At 53.2% G+C, this 19732-nt stretch overlaps 2 protein-coding genes across 3 annotated transcripts in view; one reads left to right on the top strand and one right to left on the bottom strand.

Annotated features, from left to right (window-relative positions):
• B3GAT1 (beta-1,3-glucuronyltransferase 1) overlaps nt 1-14334 on the top strand; it is a 28981-nt gene extending 14647 nt beyond the window's left edge. The window contains exons 2-7 of one of the 2 annotated variants that reach the window (XM_073904015.1): nt 6676-6771; nt 6937-7083; nt 10399-10907; nt 11584-11880; nt 12645-12745; nt 14061-14334. In XM_073904015.1, the coding sequence (XP_073760116.1) occupies nt 6702-6771; nt 6937-7083; nt 10399-10907; nt 11584-11880; nt 12645-12731 (1110 nt within the window). In that variant the 5' untranslated portion in view covers nt 6676-6701 and the 3' untranslated portion in view covers nt 12732-12745; nt 14061-14334. Of the gene's footprint in view, nt 1-6675; nt 6789-6936; nt 7084-10398; nt 10908-11583; nt 11881-12644; nt 12746-14060 lie in introns of both variants that reach the window. The other variant, XM_025893987.2, reaches the window with a different exon arrangement.
• A 1580-nt stretch (nt 14335-15914) lies between these two features.
• The window catches only part of LOC112840530 (beta-galactosidase-1-like protein 2), a 55635-nt gene continuing 51817 nt past the window's right edge, over nt 15915-19732 (bottom strand). Inside the window, exon 19 of the mRNA XM_073904014.1 lies at nt 15915-19731. Coding sequence (XP_073760115.1) covers nt 19645-19731 — 87 coding nt within the window. The 3' untranslated portion in view covers nt 15915-19644. The remainder of the gene's footprint in view (nt 19732) is intronic.

Raw genomic sequence — 19732 nt, 5'->3', positions numbered from 1 at the left:
GTGGGCCGTTGTTGTGAACAACCCTCCATCCAGCCTGTGTCCTTCAACTTGCTGTCTCCCTGGCTACTGCGCCCTCCCGAGCTGTGGTCATCTGTGTGCTTGGGCCCCAGCCTCTGCAAGCCCCAACTGAGAGCAGCGACCGATGTCCCCACAAAATGAAACATTGGATTTTTTCTCTAAGGGCCTCCTGCCTGGAGGCTCTGGAATGAGTGGCTGCCTGTCTGCCTGAAGCCCACAAGCTACATGATTCAAGGAACTTCAGTGAAACCAGCTGGGGCCCATCTCTTGTTCTGTTTAAATTCCTGCAGTGAACCAGAATGGACTTTGCCTTGCAGAGTACCACATGAAACCAAACCCCAGTTTTCATTTCTTACTGAATCATAATCCAAATTGAATCTAAAGGCTGTTTCAGAAAAACCAAAAAGAAAAAAGACAAAGGAGCTACCTAAAACAAACAAACCATGAGTTGCATTTTCTGTCACTGTTGGGCTGGAAGAAAACCAAAGCCTAAGAGTATGCTTTATGCCAAGCCTGAACTGAAGGAACACTTCTTTCAGCCCAAGCCCTTGGATGAGTTTTCCTAGCTAGAAAGGAACAAGATGGTGGAAGATCAGGAATCCATGTCATCCTTCCTATCAGAAGTACCCAGGAGAGAAAGCCAGCAGTGGCCAGGCCCCAAGGCAGGAGGCAGACCTCCCCAGGGCTCGGGTCTTCCTCTCCTCAGCGCCCCACCGTGAAGAAATGGTGAGAGAGCCCCTCCCCGGGGCTCTCGGCCTGACCACCAGGAGGGCAGGCCAGTGGTGGGCCCCAGCCAGCTCAGGAAGCCGTGTGCCTGGGGCAGAAGTGCCGGGTGGGGGGAGGCAGGAAGCAAGTACCAGGTCTGCAGCGAGGGAAGCAGGATGGGCATGGGGGGCATGCTGATTCGGAGTCCAAAGGCCTGAGCATGCTCTCTGCCAGTGGCCGACTCTGAGCCCTGGGCCAGTCACACAGCCCATCTAAGTCTCAGTTCCCTTGAAGATAAAATGGGGGTATGGTTTTCCTACCTGCCTCGCAGGGCTGTTGTGAAGATCAAAGGAAGATGAATCCTATTGGCCCAGCATTGCGCTGTTACAGGAAAGGCTTACAGCCCCAGCCAGGTGTCCCACAGGACCTCTCTTCACTTCTTCTGAGGCCATGGGGGCAGGGGAGGACAAGGAGGAACAGGAAGGCTGGGCAGTGCAGCTCCTTGGACACTCTCCCCCATGAGTGTCCTGGGGAATGGTGGGCAGAGAGCGGCCCGTGCCTGTTGCTGCCATCCCAGCAAGAGCCGGTGGCTGGAAGCCAGGGCCAGGTTGGGGGGATGGAGGGTGGGGGGGCCAGGTGGCCGAAGACTGGGGCTGGGTTAATGAAGTATGGATTGACTGGCCCAGGCGCTGATTAGCTCTGGCAGTGGGCTTTTCCTGAGCAGTGGCAGCAGAATCAATACTAATCCCTTGATCCCATTAGGGGCTCCTGCGGGTCTCTGGGACAAATCTGTGCCTCTCTTTGAGAGGGGCGCTGTCTGGGGCTAAAGGGTAAAGCTGGAGCCTTGACCAGCATCCCTCCCACTCTCTTCTTTTAAAATTTCCCCTCTTTCTGCCTGCTGTTGCCACATCCCTGCTCCCATGCTCAAAGGTCTGATGCCTTCCCTAGCCATGCTGGCTGCCCCAGCTCTCTTCACCCACCCACCCCCTCCTTCTGGGCCCGAACCACTGCAGCTGCTTCTGCTTCTGCCTGAGGAGGCTTCAGCATCTGCCTCATCAGCCCCAGGGGTCTCAGGCTCCCAGATGACAGAGGACAGCTTTTCCCCTTCCCATGTACAAACAGAAGCTCTCTTAACCAACCTTTCCTCCACTGACTGAGCACATGACTGATGTTCTCCACCCCATCTGTAAAGCACACTACCAGCTGCCTGTGCAAGCCTGATGCCGGACCTCCCCTCTGGCGGCCCACTCCCGCTTGTACCGGCTGAGCCGCATGCACGGAGAGGCCAGAGTGTTTGCTCCCAGCCTGCTTCAATGGTCATGCTTGCTATCACCATCATGGGCTATTATAGGAACCATGAAACATAAGCTGGAAAGAAAGAAGTGTGTTGTCTCTATGAAAACTAAGTTGAATACTCTCAAAAGACTCCCTAAGATGAGTCTAGGGAAAAAGTTCTCCAAATTAGGTGAAGATGGGTGGGAAATATAAAAAATCTTAAAGGATGCAGCACTTGATTTGCTCACCAGATGTCCTTCAGGTCCTGGAGCACTTTGAAGAAATCAGCCCTGGAGGCCACAGGCAGTGCACTGGGGTGTGGATGATGTCGGCAAGGCCACAGGGAACTCGCCTCAGCTGTCTGTCGGCCCTAGGAAAGGCCCTGTGTCAAAACAGCAGAAGTGCTACAAGCTAGCCAGTTCTGAGTGGTTTGGATTTGGGGAAAATGACCACATATGGTGCAGTCCTGGAAAAACATCACCTATTGAGCTCTTGGCTCTTTAAAAGTTACTTAAGTTGAAACATGTATCATATGTGTGCATTTTGAAGGACTCTTCACTTTAATGGATTCCTTTGAGGAGCCAACTACTGTTCCCAAACTTATTAGGTAACATGGCTTTATCATCCTCCAGAGACAAGTGGCTTGGATGGTTTCTGAGCTTGTTAGTAACTAACCTCCATCACACACACACACACACACACACACACACACACACACACACACACGCCCCCTCTACAACAAGAGTACTCATCACACATCATCCTGAGTGATGATGTGGGGGCCTCACAGACACCTGTGTAAAGTCCCTCTCTCCCTCTGGGCTGCGAGATGCTGGAAGGAAGCCCTTGCCTCCCTCTCCCATGCTGCTGCATTGCCCATAGAACCTAACACAGTGCCTGCCCACTACAGATGCTGAGTTAATATTTGTTGAATGTAATTAAATAACCCTCCTCTTCAGGGACCAGGGGCATTGATGAGGTTTTCGTTGGAACACCTGTAGGCTCGGGAGGAAGCCTTTCCATGCATTTGGAATCATCCAGCCTTGAAGCCAGTCTGGCATCCAGCTCTGCCTCCCCAGGCCCAGCTTCTCTTGTCCGGCCTGACTGTCTCTGCCCCATTCTTGGGCACTTCCTTCAGGATGCCCCCTGGTTCTCACACACAGACCATGACACCCTTAAACCCAGAGGCAAATTCCTATAAATAGGTCTTCGCAGACATGGCCAGTCTCCATAGCTAATTGGTCCTTAAATCATGACTAAGTTCCATGCAAAGTTGTTAGTTTGGCTTCCTGCCTTGGATGCCCACCTGACCCCACTTTTCTCACACAGGACATTTCTTCATCGTCACAGAGGCCTGAATGTCTCAACCTCGGGTTGCTTAAAATGGCAGAACTGAAAATTCATTAGCACTCTCCCAACCCAGACTCTCTATTTTAAGATGAAGGTGGAGGCCAAGGAGAGCAAGCAATGGGACCTGGTCCCCCAGTGAAGGGGGACACTGTCCACCACCCAGAACACTGTCCAGGCCACTGCTGCCCTGTCTCCCTGTCACAGCTGCCCAGTGCCCTGCTCCTGTCGCCAAATGACTGTCCCCCCTCCCTTGGCCCACACCCTCCACCCACAGCACAGCCTTTGTCTGTGTCCCGTGGAGGCTTCTTGGAGCACCAGGGGGTTGGAAGGGCCTCCTCATGTCTGCACTTACTGGGGAACAACTGACAGCGGAGGCTGGTCACAGACAAGAGTGACGAGGTTCAGGTGGGGAGTCATGGCGCCACCACGCCCCTGCACTTTCCTGTCAGCCACCCCTCACCGCTTCCTCAAACATCCCATCGCCTCCCCTCTGTTGGCCTCATGGTGTAGCCAATCCCCTGCTCCATCTTTGTGTTGATCCTTCTGCCCTAGCCAGTGAGGGCCCGGAGTAATTCTGGGGCCTGAGCCTGCAGCCACAGGCAAGCCACTGCCTCTCCTCCAAGGTGCAGCAGAACAGCAGGCTATGGCCAGGTGGTCATCCCTGCCCTCCCATCTTACACACGAGCCCGGGTCTGGGGGTGGGGAGGGGGTTGCAGCTCCCAAGACCCTCCCCTGCCCCAGGTCCCATTCCCCACAAACCTGCCCCCTGCTGGCCAGCCAGCTTTCTCCAAGGCTGGGGGCTCTCTCTGTGCTGCTTAAAAACTGCCTGGTAATTAGCTCCATGATTTTGCTACTATGTTTATAATAGCCTCCATTAAAGTTATGGGGTTTTCAAGCCGTAATGGCTTCCAGAGTAATTAATGCACAACTGGGTTTATTGCTAAGTTTATTTTTAGAGCTTTTCTCCTTTATTCCCTCCTCCCTTTCCTTTCATAGATGTTTTGACCAAAAAGACTAGATGGGCTCAGAACTCTCTCTCCAGAGCTCCCTTGCACCCTTGCCTACATCATTCCTCCCCCAGAACCCGCTTCCTGCTCCCACCTTCAGGGAGGTGCTGGGACCCCACAGTGGAGGCAGCTTTCATGAAGAGGGTTGGCTCTGAAGCAGTGCTAGGCCTCGGTCTATGTAGACCTGTGCTCACTCTGCACCTGAGCCAGGTTCAAGGCTCTGGGACCTGGAACCTCTCTTCCCATGCTTCTGCTGACCGCATACAGCCAAAGGGTCAGGACTTCTGTCTGGCTCCACCGTGACCTGATTGCAGCTTTGGACAAGCCCTGATCCTCTCTGGCCTCAATGACTTCCTCATGAAATGGGGTTACAATGGCACCTGTGGCCAGAGGCGTCATGAGGATTGACTGTGAAGAGTTGAGCGTCATTTCTGAACATCACCAAGTGCTGCCTCACAGCTTGTTTTTACTAATGACAGTCCAAGCAGACAAGTGGGAGGCTGAGCAGGTGCCAGAGGTAGGAGGCTTGGGATAAGAGGCCGCCCAGAGGAAAAAGGTGTAAAAGCAGGCACGTGCAGAGTGAGCAGGCTGGATGTGCATGTAGCAAATTGGCCTGGAGCTTGCCTCTCCGGTGCTTTCTCCACCCTGGAATTAACCCTCCCCAAGATGAAGGACATTTGGAAAAGCTCCTTTTTTGAGTCACTAAGAATCCAAAAGAGATCTCGCAGCCAGGCCTCCTAGAAGCTCCCCTGTCCTCCATCAAATGTGGCCTAAGATCACCCAGCCAAACCAAGGCCTTGACTCAGCCCTTTGTAGCCTTGTCAGTGGCCTTGGAGTGGGGGGATCGGGGTGGGGATGGGGGTGGCGAGAGGTCACTCCACTTCATCATACTGAGCACACAAGAACCAGACAGGGCTCCTGGGGCAGGACACTGGGTTCTGTCACCTGGGGGAAGGGGGGCATAAAAGAGGAGTTTGTACTTATTCTCCCTGCTCTGTGTCCACATCGTTTGTCCCTGCCTGTAACATTGCAGCCTGTTGGACCTTCCATTTCCCTGAGGAAAGCGGGGCAGCCTGTTTACCACCTGCCTACAAGGAGATGGTGGAGGCCGAGCAGGTCTCTGCTGAGTAGGTAGCTGGCTGGGACATGCTGGCCGCCCCTGGGAACCATGGTGCGCTTTACTAGAAGACACACCTGGCTCTTGCACAAGGTGACAAAACTATTTGGAGAGAGGACCAGACAAGGAGAGGAAAACACACTGTTTCCCAAGCTGGGGGGGTCGGTGGGGGGGTGGACAGAAGTTCTTGACCTTGGCTCTTGACACTGCCAGAGGTGAAGAGCATGTGCTCCTTGGGCTGGACGGGGCGGCTGGACTCTCTCAGGCATGTCACTGCACAGTGCTGGCCACCAGAGGTGGTGAGCATGCCAGGACCAGCCAGGGGCTACCCGGATCCCGCATCTTACACAGGGCTCAGCGCAGAAGGGAAAGGGAGGCAGAGAACAGGATGTGACTATTTCCATGGTGGTCACGAGGGCACAAGACAGCAAGGCCCAGAGAAGGATGCTGCTGACACGCCCTCTGCAGAACTGAGGAGAAATTCTAGCGGGCTCACGCTCCTCACAGAAGGGGTATCTCTCCTGGAGCCCCTGTTGTTGCCACTCTGAGTGCTGTCTCCTCAGCATATGGCAGCCCCCACAGGGACACCTCTTCATGTCCAACAAAAATTCCCGACAGACATTGACAAAGGGAAGGCACTTGCTGCATTTCCTCCCAGGGCCTATCCCCCAAAACATGTCTTGTTGGCCCTCACCCCAGTGTTCACCCCTTTATCTCAGCTATGAAAGAAACCACCTGGATACATGTGGACAACTAGCCAACATGTCTTGAGATACACACACATACATACATGCCAGGCACCATGCTGTGGCCTTTGTTGGTATGAACTGATTTAATTCTCACAGCCTTGTGAAGTAGGTAGTGATCATACCCCATTTCACAGATGAGAAAACAGAGAGGCATGGAGAGCAGCCGTGACTTGGTAAAAAGGGCATATGGCTTGTTGGTGGCAGAGTTGGGGTTTAAAACAAGACACGTGTCTGAAGGTCGTGCCCTTAACTTCTGTGCCCTGCTGAATCATGGAACTGGGCAGCGCCACGTCCCCATGCCTGTGGGGGACAGAGGCTCGTTTCATTCAGGCAGGGAAGCCGGAGCAGTCCTCAGAGAGATGGCAGTCCAGGCTCTACTGTGAAAACCCCGATGCTGTGAGCCCCACAGCAAGGCCCCAGGTCTCTGGCCATCCTGCTCTGCTCTCTCTTGCAGGTGTCCACTTCACAGGGTTCCTGATCATGCCCTTGGACAGCCACCCCTTCTCGGTCTCCGGTCTGGCCAGACTCTGCAAACCTGCTTCCGCAATGGGTGGGTTGTGAGTGCTGGTAAGATCTGCTAGCCAACATTCGGCTTCTCTGCTCTCCCTGTGCCTGGCCTGCCCGGCCCATTCCTGTTCTTTTCTCCCCTGTGCTCGCCACTGTCTGCCGCCATCGCCCCTGGGGCCACCCTTCTCCTGACCTTGCCACCGCTCAGGTAACGAGGAGCTGTGGGCCCAGCCAGCCTTGGAGATGCCGAAGAGACGGGACATCCTTGCAATCGTCCTCATCGTACTGCCCTGGACACTGCTAGTCACCGTGTGGCACCAGAGCACCATCACGCCTCTGCTCACCACGCACAAGGGTGAGCCCCCCAACCTCTGGCCCCCAGCCCCAGCCAGGCTTCTGTCATAAGAATGACCACAGCCAACACTGATGGAGTTCATGGTTTCATGTATGAGGCAGCTGAGAGGAGCCATAGGATGGTCCAGGCCAGTGACCTTACCTTTGTGGAGGTCTTGGTCCTTTCGGGAATCTGATGAATGGCGCCACACGCATGTATGCACAGAGACACACATGCAAAAACACAGTGCAGAGACACACATGCACGACACTGCATCCAGTCTCAGGATGTGTAAGGATTGTTTGCTCTAAGCTGTGGGTAGTGAAGGATGCGGATGGACGGGGTTTCTGGCCTGTGTTCTAAAACCGTTCAGGGAGAGCATCGTGTTTGCTCCTTTTTCCTGTTTAGACAACCCTAACCTAGTCAGTCCTACCGAGTGAAAATAGGCCCAGCTAGAGAAAAAGTCCCACGAAGCACTCGTGGATGAACAGGCTGGAGCCAGGTTCTCCTGGCTCTGAGTCCAGAGATTTTTCCCCTCCACCAGGCTGCCTTTCCTTCTCACACGGGACTCCCCATACCCTGGCCACTTCCATGTGCCCCCTGTCTGGCCTGCCCCCTCATTCTTTGGTCTCTCATCTCACACTCTTCTGCCCTCCAATGTACTCCATGCACGTACAGACTCAGCACTCTAAGGCAGCAATTCTATTGAAACGTGCATCGTATTACAGGATAAAATACAAAAGCACCCAGGCCCATCCCAGAGAAAGAGAGGGTGGGTCTGGAGTAGGGCCTGCAAATCCACATGTAGCTCGTAACCCCGAGTGATTTGGATGCCGGCAGTAGCCAAAAATCATAGTCAGAAGGCAGGCTGCTCCACAGTTATGCCGTGGGTCCTGCTCAGTCCCAGCAGTTCCTGAAGCTTCCATGAGGAAGATTTTCCAGACTGAAGATCAAGGAATTCCCACTGCCCAATGCTGGGCACTTAGAGTCTCTTCTGACATTTATCCTCCAACTTCTCTCTTTGGTGCTCTTGCTTTTGGAATTGTTATCCTACAACTACATCATGCCAGAAGGGTTAAAGCTACCATATACCAAGTGACATAATATCACATAGATTCCATTCTTGGCAGAGCTCTAAGGTCAGAGGTGTCAGAATGTTTAGCTAAGCACTGATGCTAGTGCCTGAGGATGGGGAGCTGGCGTTCTGTCTCCTCAGAGTATGCCAAGAGGGGCTGAAGGAAAGCTGCAGTGAAATCATGTCAGGGTGGCCAGGAGGCCTTTGTGACTCAAAGGTTGCAGAAGCCCTGAAGCCAGCACAAAGAGCTAAGCTCACGCTGTGGCCAGGTCAGAAGGCATGGAGAACGTTCCCAGGGCCCAGACCCGCCTGTTTGGGAGGACTTGAATGGAAGAAAGGTGAGGAAGATGGCTCTGAATCTTTCTTCCCAGGCCTCAGTTTCACTGACTGCAGGATAAATAAACCCTTATATAGATCTTGGTCAGAATCCCCATCATCCACCTCTCTTTCCTCAACTTTGTTATGTTTGTTTGACCCCAAAACCCCTCCAAAAAGTCGCCTTTGATCAACAGAGGCTGAGCATTCACACCCCCGGGGGCAGTGTGTCTCCCTCCCTGGCTCAGGCTCCTCACTATCGCTGTGTGTCTTACTGTGCCGTTGGCCTATGTGAACTCCCCAAGAGCCCAGAGCCGGTCTTCTTCTGGGTTCATCTGTACCTCCTCCCAGAGCCCAGCGGCACGTCTCATATGAACACCACACACACACCTCATCTGCTAAGAACAGCGATGGGAAGGAAGGGAGGTGACAGAATGATTCCCAGCATCCTCCCTGGAACCATACTTCTACTCAATGGTGAGAATGCTCTTCTCCGGCTGCATGAAGCCATGCAGATGGAGGGCTGGCAACTGTCTTCCCTAGCAGTGTTCTGAGTCCTTTACATATATTGACTCAATCCATATAGTAACTCAATAAAGTTAATTCTATTATTGGCTCCATATTGCAGTTGCTAACATTGAGGCGCCAGAAGCTAAGTGACCTGCCCAAGGGCAATAGTAAGTGATAGAACCGGACAGGGTCTGAGCCCAGGCATTCACATTCCTGGGTATGTCCTCTGACCCATACCACCTCCTGCTGAGATGCTGTAAGAGCAGTGAGGGCCACAGAGTTGTTCAAACAGAAAGACATAACTTGGAGAGGAGGAGCTCATTAAAAACAAGAATACCAATGGCGCTGATTTCTCCTCTCTTGGTCTAGCTCTAACTACTAGCATCAGTAATGAGAAAAATGTCCAGGATCTAGAAAAAGCTTGGTTAGAGCTGCCCCAACTGAAACAGGTTGCCATCGGGAAGGAATGGGTTCCCCAGGACTGTGAGTGTTCCACCAGAGGCCAGAACTCTGCAATGTTCCACACACTGTCCCTCATGGTGTCTTGGGGAGTAATGCATAAACACTAGCTGGATGTTAGCACAGTTGGGGTCAGTGGTCGAGTTAGTCTCCCAGATGGCTGAATGAGTCCAAAAGTACAGATCAGGAGATTGACATCGAAGCAACAGAAGAGCTAAAACAGGTTTCCACTCTGTCTTCTTGTGTAGGCTAAAATTTAAGAACATCTAAAAGTACAAACAACGGGTTCAGGATTCAAAATTATCTTGACAACTATAGGCATAACCCTGGAAGAAAACGTGATAAGTATGAAATTCTGCACCAAGATTCGTAAGACCAGGAAGGGAGAGGCCCCACTTAAGTAGAAATTCGTGAAAAATCGGACTGAGCCAACCTCAGACGCATGGGGTCCACAGTGTGCTGTGTCTAGGAAAGCCCTAACACTGTGCTTGGGCACTGTGGCATCTACACCAGTACAGGTGGCAGTGCCATGTGCTAGGCAAGCCCAATCCTGGGCGGGGGGCGCGGGGGTGGCAAGTGCAGGCAGCCCTGGCCAGATGGGGAGGGCACTAGGGTGGGAAGCGTCAGGACACTTTGTCATATAAAACCCAACACATTTAGGAAGTGAGAAGGCAGCCTTGGAACTTGGCCAGCCACACTCAAATAGCTACAGAGCTGTCAAATGTGAGAAGGCGGAAGAGGTTATTTCTGTGTCATTTCGGGAGTCAGAACTAGGAAAAGGCCCGAGAGCATTCCAGAGATGCAGCTTTCTCGGTTAGCTTAAAAGTTAGAGCCCCAGGCGGGTTTCCCATGACAATCCTGCAGGAGCAGAGGAGAGGTTCGTCTTAGTAGGGTGGGCGGCCTCCGGCCCAGTACCTGAGGCCAGAGCCGGGGCCTGCGCGGCCCCTCCCCACACCGTGTGTCTCCCAACCCCACAGATGACGGCAGCGACCCCCGGCGCGATGCGCCCCCGGGCGCCGACCCCAGGGAGTACTGCATGTCGGACCGCGACATCGTGGAGGTGGTGCGCACGGAGTACGTGTACACGCGGCCCCCGCCGTGGTCGGACACGCTGCCCACCATCCACGTGGTGACGCCCACCTACAGCCGCCCGGTGCAGAAGGCCGAGCTGACGCGCATGGCCAACACGCTGCTGCACGTGCCCAACCTGCACTGGCTGGTGGTGGAGGACGCGCCGCGCCGGACGCCGCTCACCGCGCGCCTGCTGCGCGACACCGGCCTCAACTACACGCATCTGCACGTGGAGACGCCCCGCAACTACAAGCTGCGCGGCGACGCCCGCGACCCGCGCATCCCGCGGGGCACCATGCAGCGCAACCTGGCCCTGCGCTGGCTGCGCGAGACTTTCCCGCGCAACTCCAGCCAACCCGGCGTGGTGTACTTCGCCGACGACGACAACACCTACAGTCTGGAGCTCTTTGAGGAGGTGTGGGACCAGGCAGAAGGCGGGGAAGGGGCGGGAGGATGCCGGCGCAGGGCCTCTGGTGTGGGGCCCCGGGACTCCTGCGGAGGGATCCCTTGGAATGGACACCTAGAGAAACCATAGGGTTGGGGTGGGGGCGGCGGGTGCCAACTGGGGTCAGTGTAGAGTACAGGGAACCAGGAAAGGGATGGAAAAAACTCGCTGCCAAGTTTCAGCAGTCACCGTTGGTTAAAGGGAAGAAAGTGGGTGGTGGAGCTCTTAGACCAAAGTCTTCGCCTTAGAGGCATTGTCTCAGTGAAGGCCTCGAGTGGGGTCATTCTATGTGGAACAGTTTGTCCTTGGGGTTTGTGAGTCATGGGAGGCTGGAGCAGGGGAAGGAGTCATTTTACTCTAAATTAGGAAGATGGAGGTTTTGCAGGAGAGAAAGCTGGGCTGCCCAGTCTTGTGGAGAAGCAGCATGTCAGCTGGGTGAGAGGTCAGGCCTTGTCCACAGTGAGGCAGGTTACCCTGTAGATGCCCACCATGGAGAATACATCTGGAGACAGGGCTGGGCTGGATCCCCTGGTACGGCTTCAGATGGCCTGTCTGCATAGAGCTCATCGATTTCCCCTTCTCGGGGGCCAGGCTCCATTCCCTATCAACAGTCCCACGTGTCCTGATTCTGGATCCCCTCTTGTAGATGCGCAGCACCAGGAGGGTGTCTGTGTGGCCCGTTGCCTTCGTTGGTGGCCTTCGGTACGAGGCCCCACGGGTCAACGGGGCAGGGAAGGTGGTCGGCTGGAAGACAGTGTTCGACCCGCACCGACCATTTGCAATAGACATGGCTGGATTTGCTGTCAACCTGAGGCTCATTCTACAGCGTAGCCAGGCCTACTTCAAGCTGCGTGGCGTGAAAGGAGGCTACCAGGAAAGCAGCCTCCTCCGAGAACTTGTTACGCTCAATGACCTGGAGCCCAAGGCAGCCAACTGCACCAAGGTAAACCCTCCCAGAACTGACAGCTATAATGCAAGCTTTTTCCAGCCCATCCAAACCCTCCTACAGATCAGAGGGAAGGAAATAAAGACCTCAAAACAGCCCTGCAAAGGACCAGCCTAGAACCATGCCTTCCTCAGGAAGGTAGTTTATCCTGTCAGAGGCCATCACACTAAAGTCAAGCAGAGAAATAGAGAGGGTGGTGGTCAGTGAGCAGGGCCAAGGGTTGCCTTCCCTCCCAAACCTCAAAAGAGCTAGGCTCCACGACCGCCCTGCCAGACATGTGTGTTCACATATGTACAAACACGTGCTTGCCTGGGTGCATGCACACACCCATGGGCACACCTGCATGCATGCACGTATGCACGCAGACACACACACACTGCTTCCTGTTTGGATTTCTCCAGCTAGGGCCTGAACTATCACTTGGCTGAGCCAAAGCCTCCTGAAAATTTCTCCCTCTCTAGGGAGACCTATGAAGACAGGGGAAGACGAAAAGGAAGAAGAGATCTTGGAACTGACTTGTCTGTCTTCTGTAGCTACATATTTTTTGTTTCCAACAGATATTTTGAATGCATCATTTATGTATAAACAGCAAGAATGGGGGGGTAGGTAAAAATAAAGAACAATGGAGAAAATCTTGATGGAACAAGGACAGAAAAGGAGGGGCAGGAAAAGTACTTGCGGAGCATGGGAGTGAACAGGGAGGTGGCGGGCTGAGGTCAGGGGGGCCTGCTCCATGTTGTTTCATGTCTCTGGACACACAGATCCTGGTCTGGCACACACGGACGGAGAAGCCGGTGCTGGTGAATGAGGGGAAGAAAGGCTTCACTGACCCCACTGTGGAGATCTGAGCTCCAGGATACAGGTATGGCAGGGATGAAGGTAAACCACACACGAGGCAAGGGCACATCAAGTTTGGATGCAGAATAAATCTGCTGAGGCTTTTCGTCTTGGTTTTTAATTGTGGGAGGTCAGGACAAAGGGGGGCAAGAGCGGAAAGGGCATAGCTGAAGTCCCCATCCCCGTGTACCACCTGCAAGTTAACGGGAGCCGACTTCCCCCACACAGCTGGGTCCTTCTGCCACCAGCAACTTTGAAGGCCTCACCTTCTAGACATGGCCTCATGACAACCTCCTGTCATTACTATTATCTTGGCCATGACACTGGTCCTGTTGCAAGGCATTGCCACGTGCACTCTTTCTCCTAGGTTCTGTCTTCTCCTGTGGTCTTTGCCATGCTGCTGTGACAGGGACCCCTCACTCACTGCTGCTCCCTCATCGAGCACATCCATGTGTCTCTTAGTAGTAACCATGTAGTGCAGGGGTGAAGGCATGGACCCCACAGCTTAGTTCAGCCTCCAGGCCTACCACTTTTCACCCTCTGACTTTACTTTCTTCCTCTAGGTCTCAGTTTCTTGATCTGTAAAATGGGCTGTTGGGGGCACCAGGAACAATCTTTGGTACACAAAGAGTCTTAAATAAGTGTTGCTATTTTTAATTGATTCTTTAAAACTTTTGTAGTGTTCCATGATTCATTGTTTGGAACACTACATCAAAAATTAATGATGTACTGTATGGTGATTAACATAATAATAAATAAATAGATAAATAGATAGATAGATAGGTAGATAGATAAATAAAACTTTCTATTGAAGTAGGCCACAGGACCTATCTACATTTTAGAGGTAAAGGAATGGTGTTCAGAAAAGCTAAATGAAGTGAATTGTGCCAGCTGATTTTCCAAGTCGGGAATCGTCTGTGGGCTCTTCTATAATGTCATCACAGAGGTGGGAGCTCAGACGGTGGAATACACATCTGTCCTCTGGCCTCAGAGTTAAGCTTCAGTGTACCTGTCATGTCTGCCACTGCCCTGCCCACAGGAGACCACAGGGTGTCAGTCGGCCTGCTTTGTGCCCTGAACCAAAAAATCAGCTTGACCAGTGCTGCTGAAAATGCACCAGTACACAGCCCCGTTGCCTGCCTCCTCACTTCCAGTGGTCACTGGAAGAGCCCAGCCGCCTCTCAGTAAGAGACCCACAGAGGACCCTAGGGGCTGGGCTCTGCGGAGCTCCTGGGTGGACTCTGAAGGGGGCTCAGGATTGGGCAGTTTGGCCAGACTGGCTGCCCCTCCCTGCCTCCCCCCTTCTTGCCTTACCCATATTCCTCCTTTCCCCTTCACAGGAGCCTCCTTCTCAGACCCTGTTCCTGGCCTTCCATCCTCTTCCCGTGGCTGATGGTCCCTCCGAGGCAAACTCCTAAGGAATCACCATCACCCTCCTTTCTATTCTAAGGGCTTCAGAGAGAGCCCAGCTTGATGCCAGGACAAAGGACGGAGAACCTAAAGCACAGAAATCCCAGACCTGTTGTTCTCTCCCATCCAGCACGACCAGGGGGCCCCCCTGCTAGTCGAGCCATGCCAGTCAGCGAGCCAGTGCCCCAGCATGCCTCCCCAGAGCTTCCCGCGCTGACAGGGCCTGCGGGGGCAGACGCAGTGGGCACCGAAGCCCTGGAGTGACGCCAGGCTGGGGGAGGGGTGAAAAGACCCCGGCTGTCCAGTGCAGTGTGGCCTCCCCTGGCTCCCTGCTCCTGGGGCCCAGCGTGACCACACAGGCCAGGCCATCCGGCCAGGGAATCCTGAAGACCGGAGAGCAGCCCCCTGCCCAGGCATCAGGAACACCCCCGCCCCTCCTCAGAGAGCTGTTCTCAAGTAGACATACCTCTCTGGCTTTCCTCTGGTTCCTACTTCCAGAGCATAAGGCTGTCTTTGATCCCAACAGGCGACCACCCTGCATGAGGGGAGCCTGGGCCTGCCATCAGGCTCCCCCATACCCCAGGCTGTGGTAGGAGTGGAGCCCCTTACTCTGGCCACACATCCCTCAAGCCTGCTCCTTCCAGCACAGAGAAGGAGGCGGGCCCTCGAGCCAGCACAGGTCATGGACTGACCTGGACTAAGACCATGCAGGCCCCAGTCTACACACTGCCTCCCCCCTGCCCACTGGGCCCCAGGGCCCTTTGCCTGGGCCGGGACTGGGGAGGCCAGGAGCCCTCTTTCCAGAGCTCTTGAGAACCACAGACCTCAGGGGCCGAAGTGAGCCTGGGTGGGCAAGGTGGGAAGAGGAGGGAGGCAGGGGCAGCTCCATACTCCTTTCTGCCCCTGGTTGGGGGCGATGGGGCTTTGGGTGAACAGAGGAATTTGTGGAAAAGGGGCAGAGATCATTTGGACCCTGAGGGGAAAAGAGACCTGAGCACACACTACTTTGGAAATCATTCTATTTTAAACACAAAATGGGAATGAAAACCTCCCTTGTCCCTGAGCTGGGAGCACGAGGAACAAGCCTGCTGCTTGTCCCCTCTCCCCCCCCCCCGCCCCCACAGAGAAAGAACAGTGTGCTTGTACTGCCCCCTGCACCAGGACAGGCCACTGACAGGGACAGCCCTCTTCTGATTCTCTCACTCATGCTCCTGAAAGCTGGAAGCACAATTTCCCTCCCAAGTGGAGGAAAAGGAAAGGCCTGAGCCTACTGAAGAGGTGTTTATTTTTTAACGCTAACGGCCCCCACTCCGTTTAAACTCACAGGACCGGTCTGAGGACCGCTGAGAACCCATTCCTGGGTGGGTGGGTGGGTAGGATTCAGTCCAGCAACCTAACATTCAAAAAATAGCATTGGCTGCCAATTTTGAAATGGATTTAACTTCCCACAGCATTCGTGAAACCACCCCACGGGATCGCATCCCTGAGAACCCTGAGCCACCTTGCAGGACGTTCCCTAGCCTCTTACACTTTCGATGGTGGCTCTGGAATCAACCCCTCAGAACCAAGTGGGGTGGCGTGGGAGGGGAGCGAGGAGGTGTGCACAGGGCACCCCCCCAAATGAGTGAATTTATGCCCAGGCACGGCACTGCCTCACTCACCAAAACCAGCCCTGAATGCTCAGGTCAGCCTGGCTGGTCTTAGGCTACCTTCTTAGCCAAAAACCCAGGGCTCATTTTTCAGGAAATTGATAATGAACAACAAAATGGGATATCCTCCCTCTCTGTTTTTGTTTTTGTTGGCGGATGCTATTTCCGTTGTTTTCACCTAATAGCCTCTCTTAGCTGCATGTGTATTTATTTATAATTATAACCCTGGTGGACTGCAGCTTTCATCTTTGTTGGGAATGGGTTTTTTCCAAGTCAGAGTTGGGTCCATGACTACAAGTTGTTTCCCAGACCCAGTCTGTTCCTGCCCCCCACCACAAAGGAGTGAGGCTGGGGGCTCAGAGCCTCGAGAACAGAGCCCATGCAGCTGCACCATCTGGTCGGTTTTAATTTAACTGTATTTAATTTGTTTCCAAAATTAAAAGTCAAACATGGTTTTTAACAGCCCTAACCCTCCGTAGCCCTGCCTTATTCTCATATACTGTTTTAACCATCCAACAAGTAGTTATTTGGCAGGCATGATTCTAGGAGCGAGGACAGAGCAGTGAAAAACCAAAGCACTTGGCTTCATGGAGCTTCCCTCCTTGGGAAATGAGACACACAGACACTAGGCAAATCTACAGTATTTCAGATGTGATCTGGTCTAAGGAGAAGTATGAGGCTGGATGGAGGTGTCAGAGTGGAGCTGAGGAGGAGCTGATCCCTACTCTAGGGCCGTCAGAAGAGCCTCCCTGATAAGGGGACAGAGCAGTGCAGCAGTTACCTGGGTCAGAGCTTTCCGGAAAAGAACTTGCTCCCATGCAGAGAGTACTTAGCATGTTTAAAGAGCAGCAAAAAGGCCAGTGTGCCTGCAAGTGACTGGCAAGATGGGAAGGGGTAGGGTGGGAGGGGGGAATGGACCGCAGTTGGTGGAGGGTGCAGAATACGTTGGCCCTGGAAACCAGGGCAAAGCTTTCGGCTTCTCCCCCAAGGGAAAAGGGAATTGGAACCATTGGAGGGTTTGGAGCAAAGGACCAACACGATCTAACTGGCCTGTAAAGAAATCACTCCCCTTCCTGTGCTGATGATAAACAGAGGGCAGGGTAGGCTAGGTGAGGCCGCTCCTGCCATGATCCAGGCAGGAGAGGACAGTGAGTCAGAAGAGCAAACCTTGGGGCAGAGAGAAGTGGTCAAGTTCTGGACGTGTTTTGAGGTACAGCCAGGAGAATCACCTGATGGAGTGGCTATGCAATACGAAAGAGAGGAGCCAAAACAAATCTAAGACACAGAATAGAATTGCCATTTCCTGCTGCGGGGTGGAGTGCAGGAGGGATCACGGGGGGAGTCATCAGAGTGTGGTGTCACACGCAGGAGAGAAGGTGAGTGGACAGTGAGTGGGCCTGGAGCTTGGATGGAGAAAAACATCAGAGAGCATGAATGTTGAGGCTATTTACAAACCCCCCAAGTCAGTGAGGCCCCCCAACAGTGAGTGTGGACAGAAGAAAAGGCCCAAGGAGCAGGCCTGAAGACCTTCAGCATTTAGAGGTTAAGGGTTATGAGGAGTCTTCTAAAGACTCTGTGATGAGGCCATCCAGCAGGAAGGTCTGGACAAACCATGAATAAACTCTGGAAGATGAGCTCTGCCAAGGGGCTTTGACAGAGAGAAGCTGCAGGGTCAGCAGGCAGATAAGAAGGTCAAGAACAGTGAGTTGGTGCAAGAGGACCAAAGCAGCCCTGCACAGATTTGGATAAAAGCAATTCAAGGGGATTCTTCACTTTACAAAAGGATCACCGTAAGATTCATTTCAAACTCCAGTTCCCTATCACATTTTCCAACAGAAGCCAACTTTTACATACACCTTTGTAAAATTATGCTCAGGTGTAAAGTAAGGTGCAATGACACACTCTCCAGTGCTGGCCATGCCCAAGCCCTGGTCTCATCCGAGTGTTAGCTGTGTGCTTTCCATTGCAAGGCAATTCAGGAACAGCAGATGAGTTTGAGCAAGACTGGGGACTTTACCCGTATCTGGCTCCCCAGCCCTTGTCCATGAAATTCACTTTCATAAGCTCCATTTCTCTGCCCCTGTGGACCCTTGGGCCCAGCCCCTTGTAACTAACTGTCTGTCCTTGACCCAGGCTCAGCTCGTGGGCCCAATGGCTACACACCACAAATGCCCCCTTCCTTAGGCAAGCCCAAGATGGGAGCCATGGGGCTGCTGGGAGCCTCATGGCCTGCTATTCCGCAAAGGTCTTTATGGGCTCCTGGTACAGGCACCGTCCCGAGGAGGTGTTGGCTATCTAACTTTGATTACTATTGAAGATAGTTTGTGGCAGTACAATCCAGATGTTATGTGTGAGGAAAACTCACCCGCTACCTCACATGGAGAGCTCTTGGCTGTCCAGCAGATTCTTAGCACCTGCCCACCAGCACCAGAATGGATCTGTATATGACTTCTCCTCCCCAAGGGCACTGCCGATTCACGATGACATTTCAGGCAGAATGAAGGTCAGGAGGGAGGTGGTAAGGAGCCAGGGGCTGGAGCACCTACTAACCGGGTAAAGTCTGTCTAGACTCTGAGTGCTGGATGGGCTAAGTGGGTACCTGACCCCACAATACCTTTGCTTGTGATAAATAGAAGCACATCTCCTGAATCCACTAGCTCTGAGCTCCCCAGCAAGGTACCAAAGAGCAGACCTGGACCCTGAGAAGTACCACCAGGTGGTTCTTCTAATCTGAATCAGAAGAAAAGTATCACCAAAAAGGGTTTGATTCAACTCTGTTGCTTTATTGCAATTCAGGACAGTGAACCAGAGCTAACCCAGTGGATTCAATCCCTAGAACAAGCGCCTCAAATTTGGACAGACAATTGCAAAGGAAGGCTGCTTCTCCTCCCTGCTGCTTAGTTACAGGGAGTTGAGGGAGAGAGACTGAGCTGGATGCAAGATCTGGACTAGGCCTGTGGGCCCCGTGGCTACACCAACATTCCAGGGAGACTACTTGCCCATGCCCCCAGAGCTGGGCCTTCAGATCAGGGTGTGGTTCTTACTAGGGCCTGCATTCCCTCCTCAGTTGATGCTTCTTCTCATTGAGTAAAACTGGAAATACTCTCTAATTCAGGAAAGTAAGTGGCTGAGTATTTCTGTTTCTCCTAAGCTTGGCTTGTCATCCTGTCAGATGCAATTAGAGTGGAAAATGAGGAGAAAATGTGTGTGTCTCTCATAGTTTCTTCCAGAATCCCAGAGAAGGCTTGGGGAGGGTTGAGAAGAACAAAGATGATTCAGGTGAGACACCTACCCGCTTCCCTATCCTCTACAAATGGTGACAAACCTCCTATTTCAGATGAAAAGGGGCCAGGAGGGGCATGGTTGAGCACAGGTGAGAACATCATAGGAGCAAACCTGTGTCTAGAAGTTATGCCCAACTGAGGGCCCCAGGCATCATCACGTGGACATCTGATTAGACATTCCTACCCTAGAGGGACATCCCTCTGTCTTCTCCCAGAAGTTAAAGGGAAGTAGGAAAGGTGCCAGCAACAAAGCCCAGTCAAGAAGCCACTTAGGACATCAAAAACTAATGATGTAATATATGGTGATTAACATAACAATAAAAAAATTTTTTAAAGCCACTTAGGTAAGGAGGGGGTCCCACCCTCCTATCCCACTTTTCTTCTTCAGTTCTTCCAAGTTTAGGGTCTTGAACTGAACGAGCGGGCCTTGCTGTAGCCACATGGCTGCCTGAGGATGCTACTTAAAGAAACTCTCCTGCATGGGAGGGTGTGAAGGAGCAGAGCACCAGGCTCCGGTCAGCTGACGGGGGACTGTGGTGCTCTCCTGCTTCTCGCCACCAGGGGGCGCGGGGTGGTGCTGCTCAATCAAGGTACTGGCTCCTGCCTAGGTGGGGTGTTTCAGTGAACTGTATCACAGGGCCTGCCATCTTCTCCTCGAAAACAATAACC

The sequence above is a fragment of the Callorhinus ursinus genome, unplaced genomic scaffold (genome assembly GCF_003265705.2).
Source record: "Callorhinus ursinus isolate GAN/ISIS: 27379988/994484 unplaced genomic scaffold, GSC_fseal_2.0 scaffold19, whole genome shotgun sequence".
Lineage (NCBI taxonomy): Eukaryota > Metazoa > Chordata > Mammalia > Carnivora > Otariidae > Callorhinus > Callorhinus ursinus.
The sequence above is the reverse complement of the archived record's forward strand: the minus strand, read 5'-3'. Positions and strand labels throughout refer to the sequence as shown.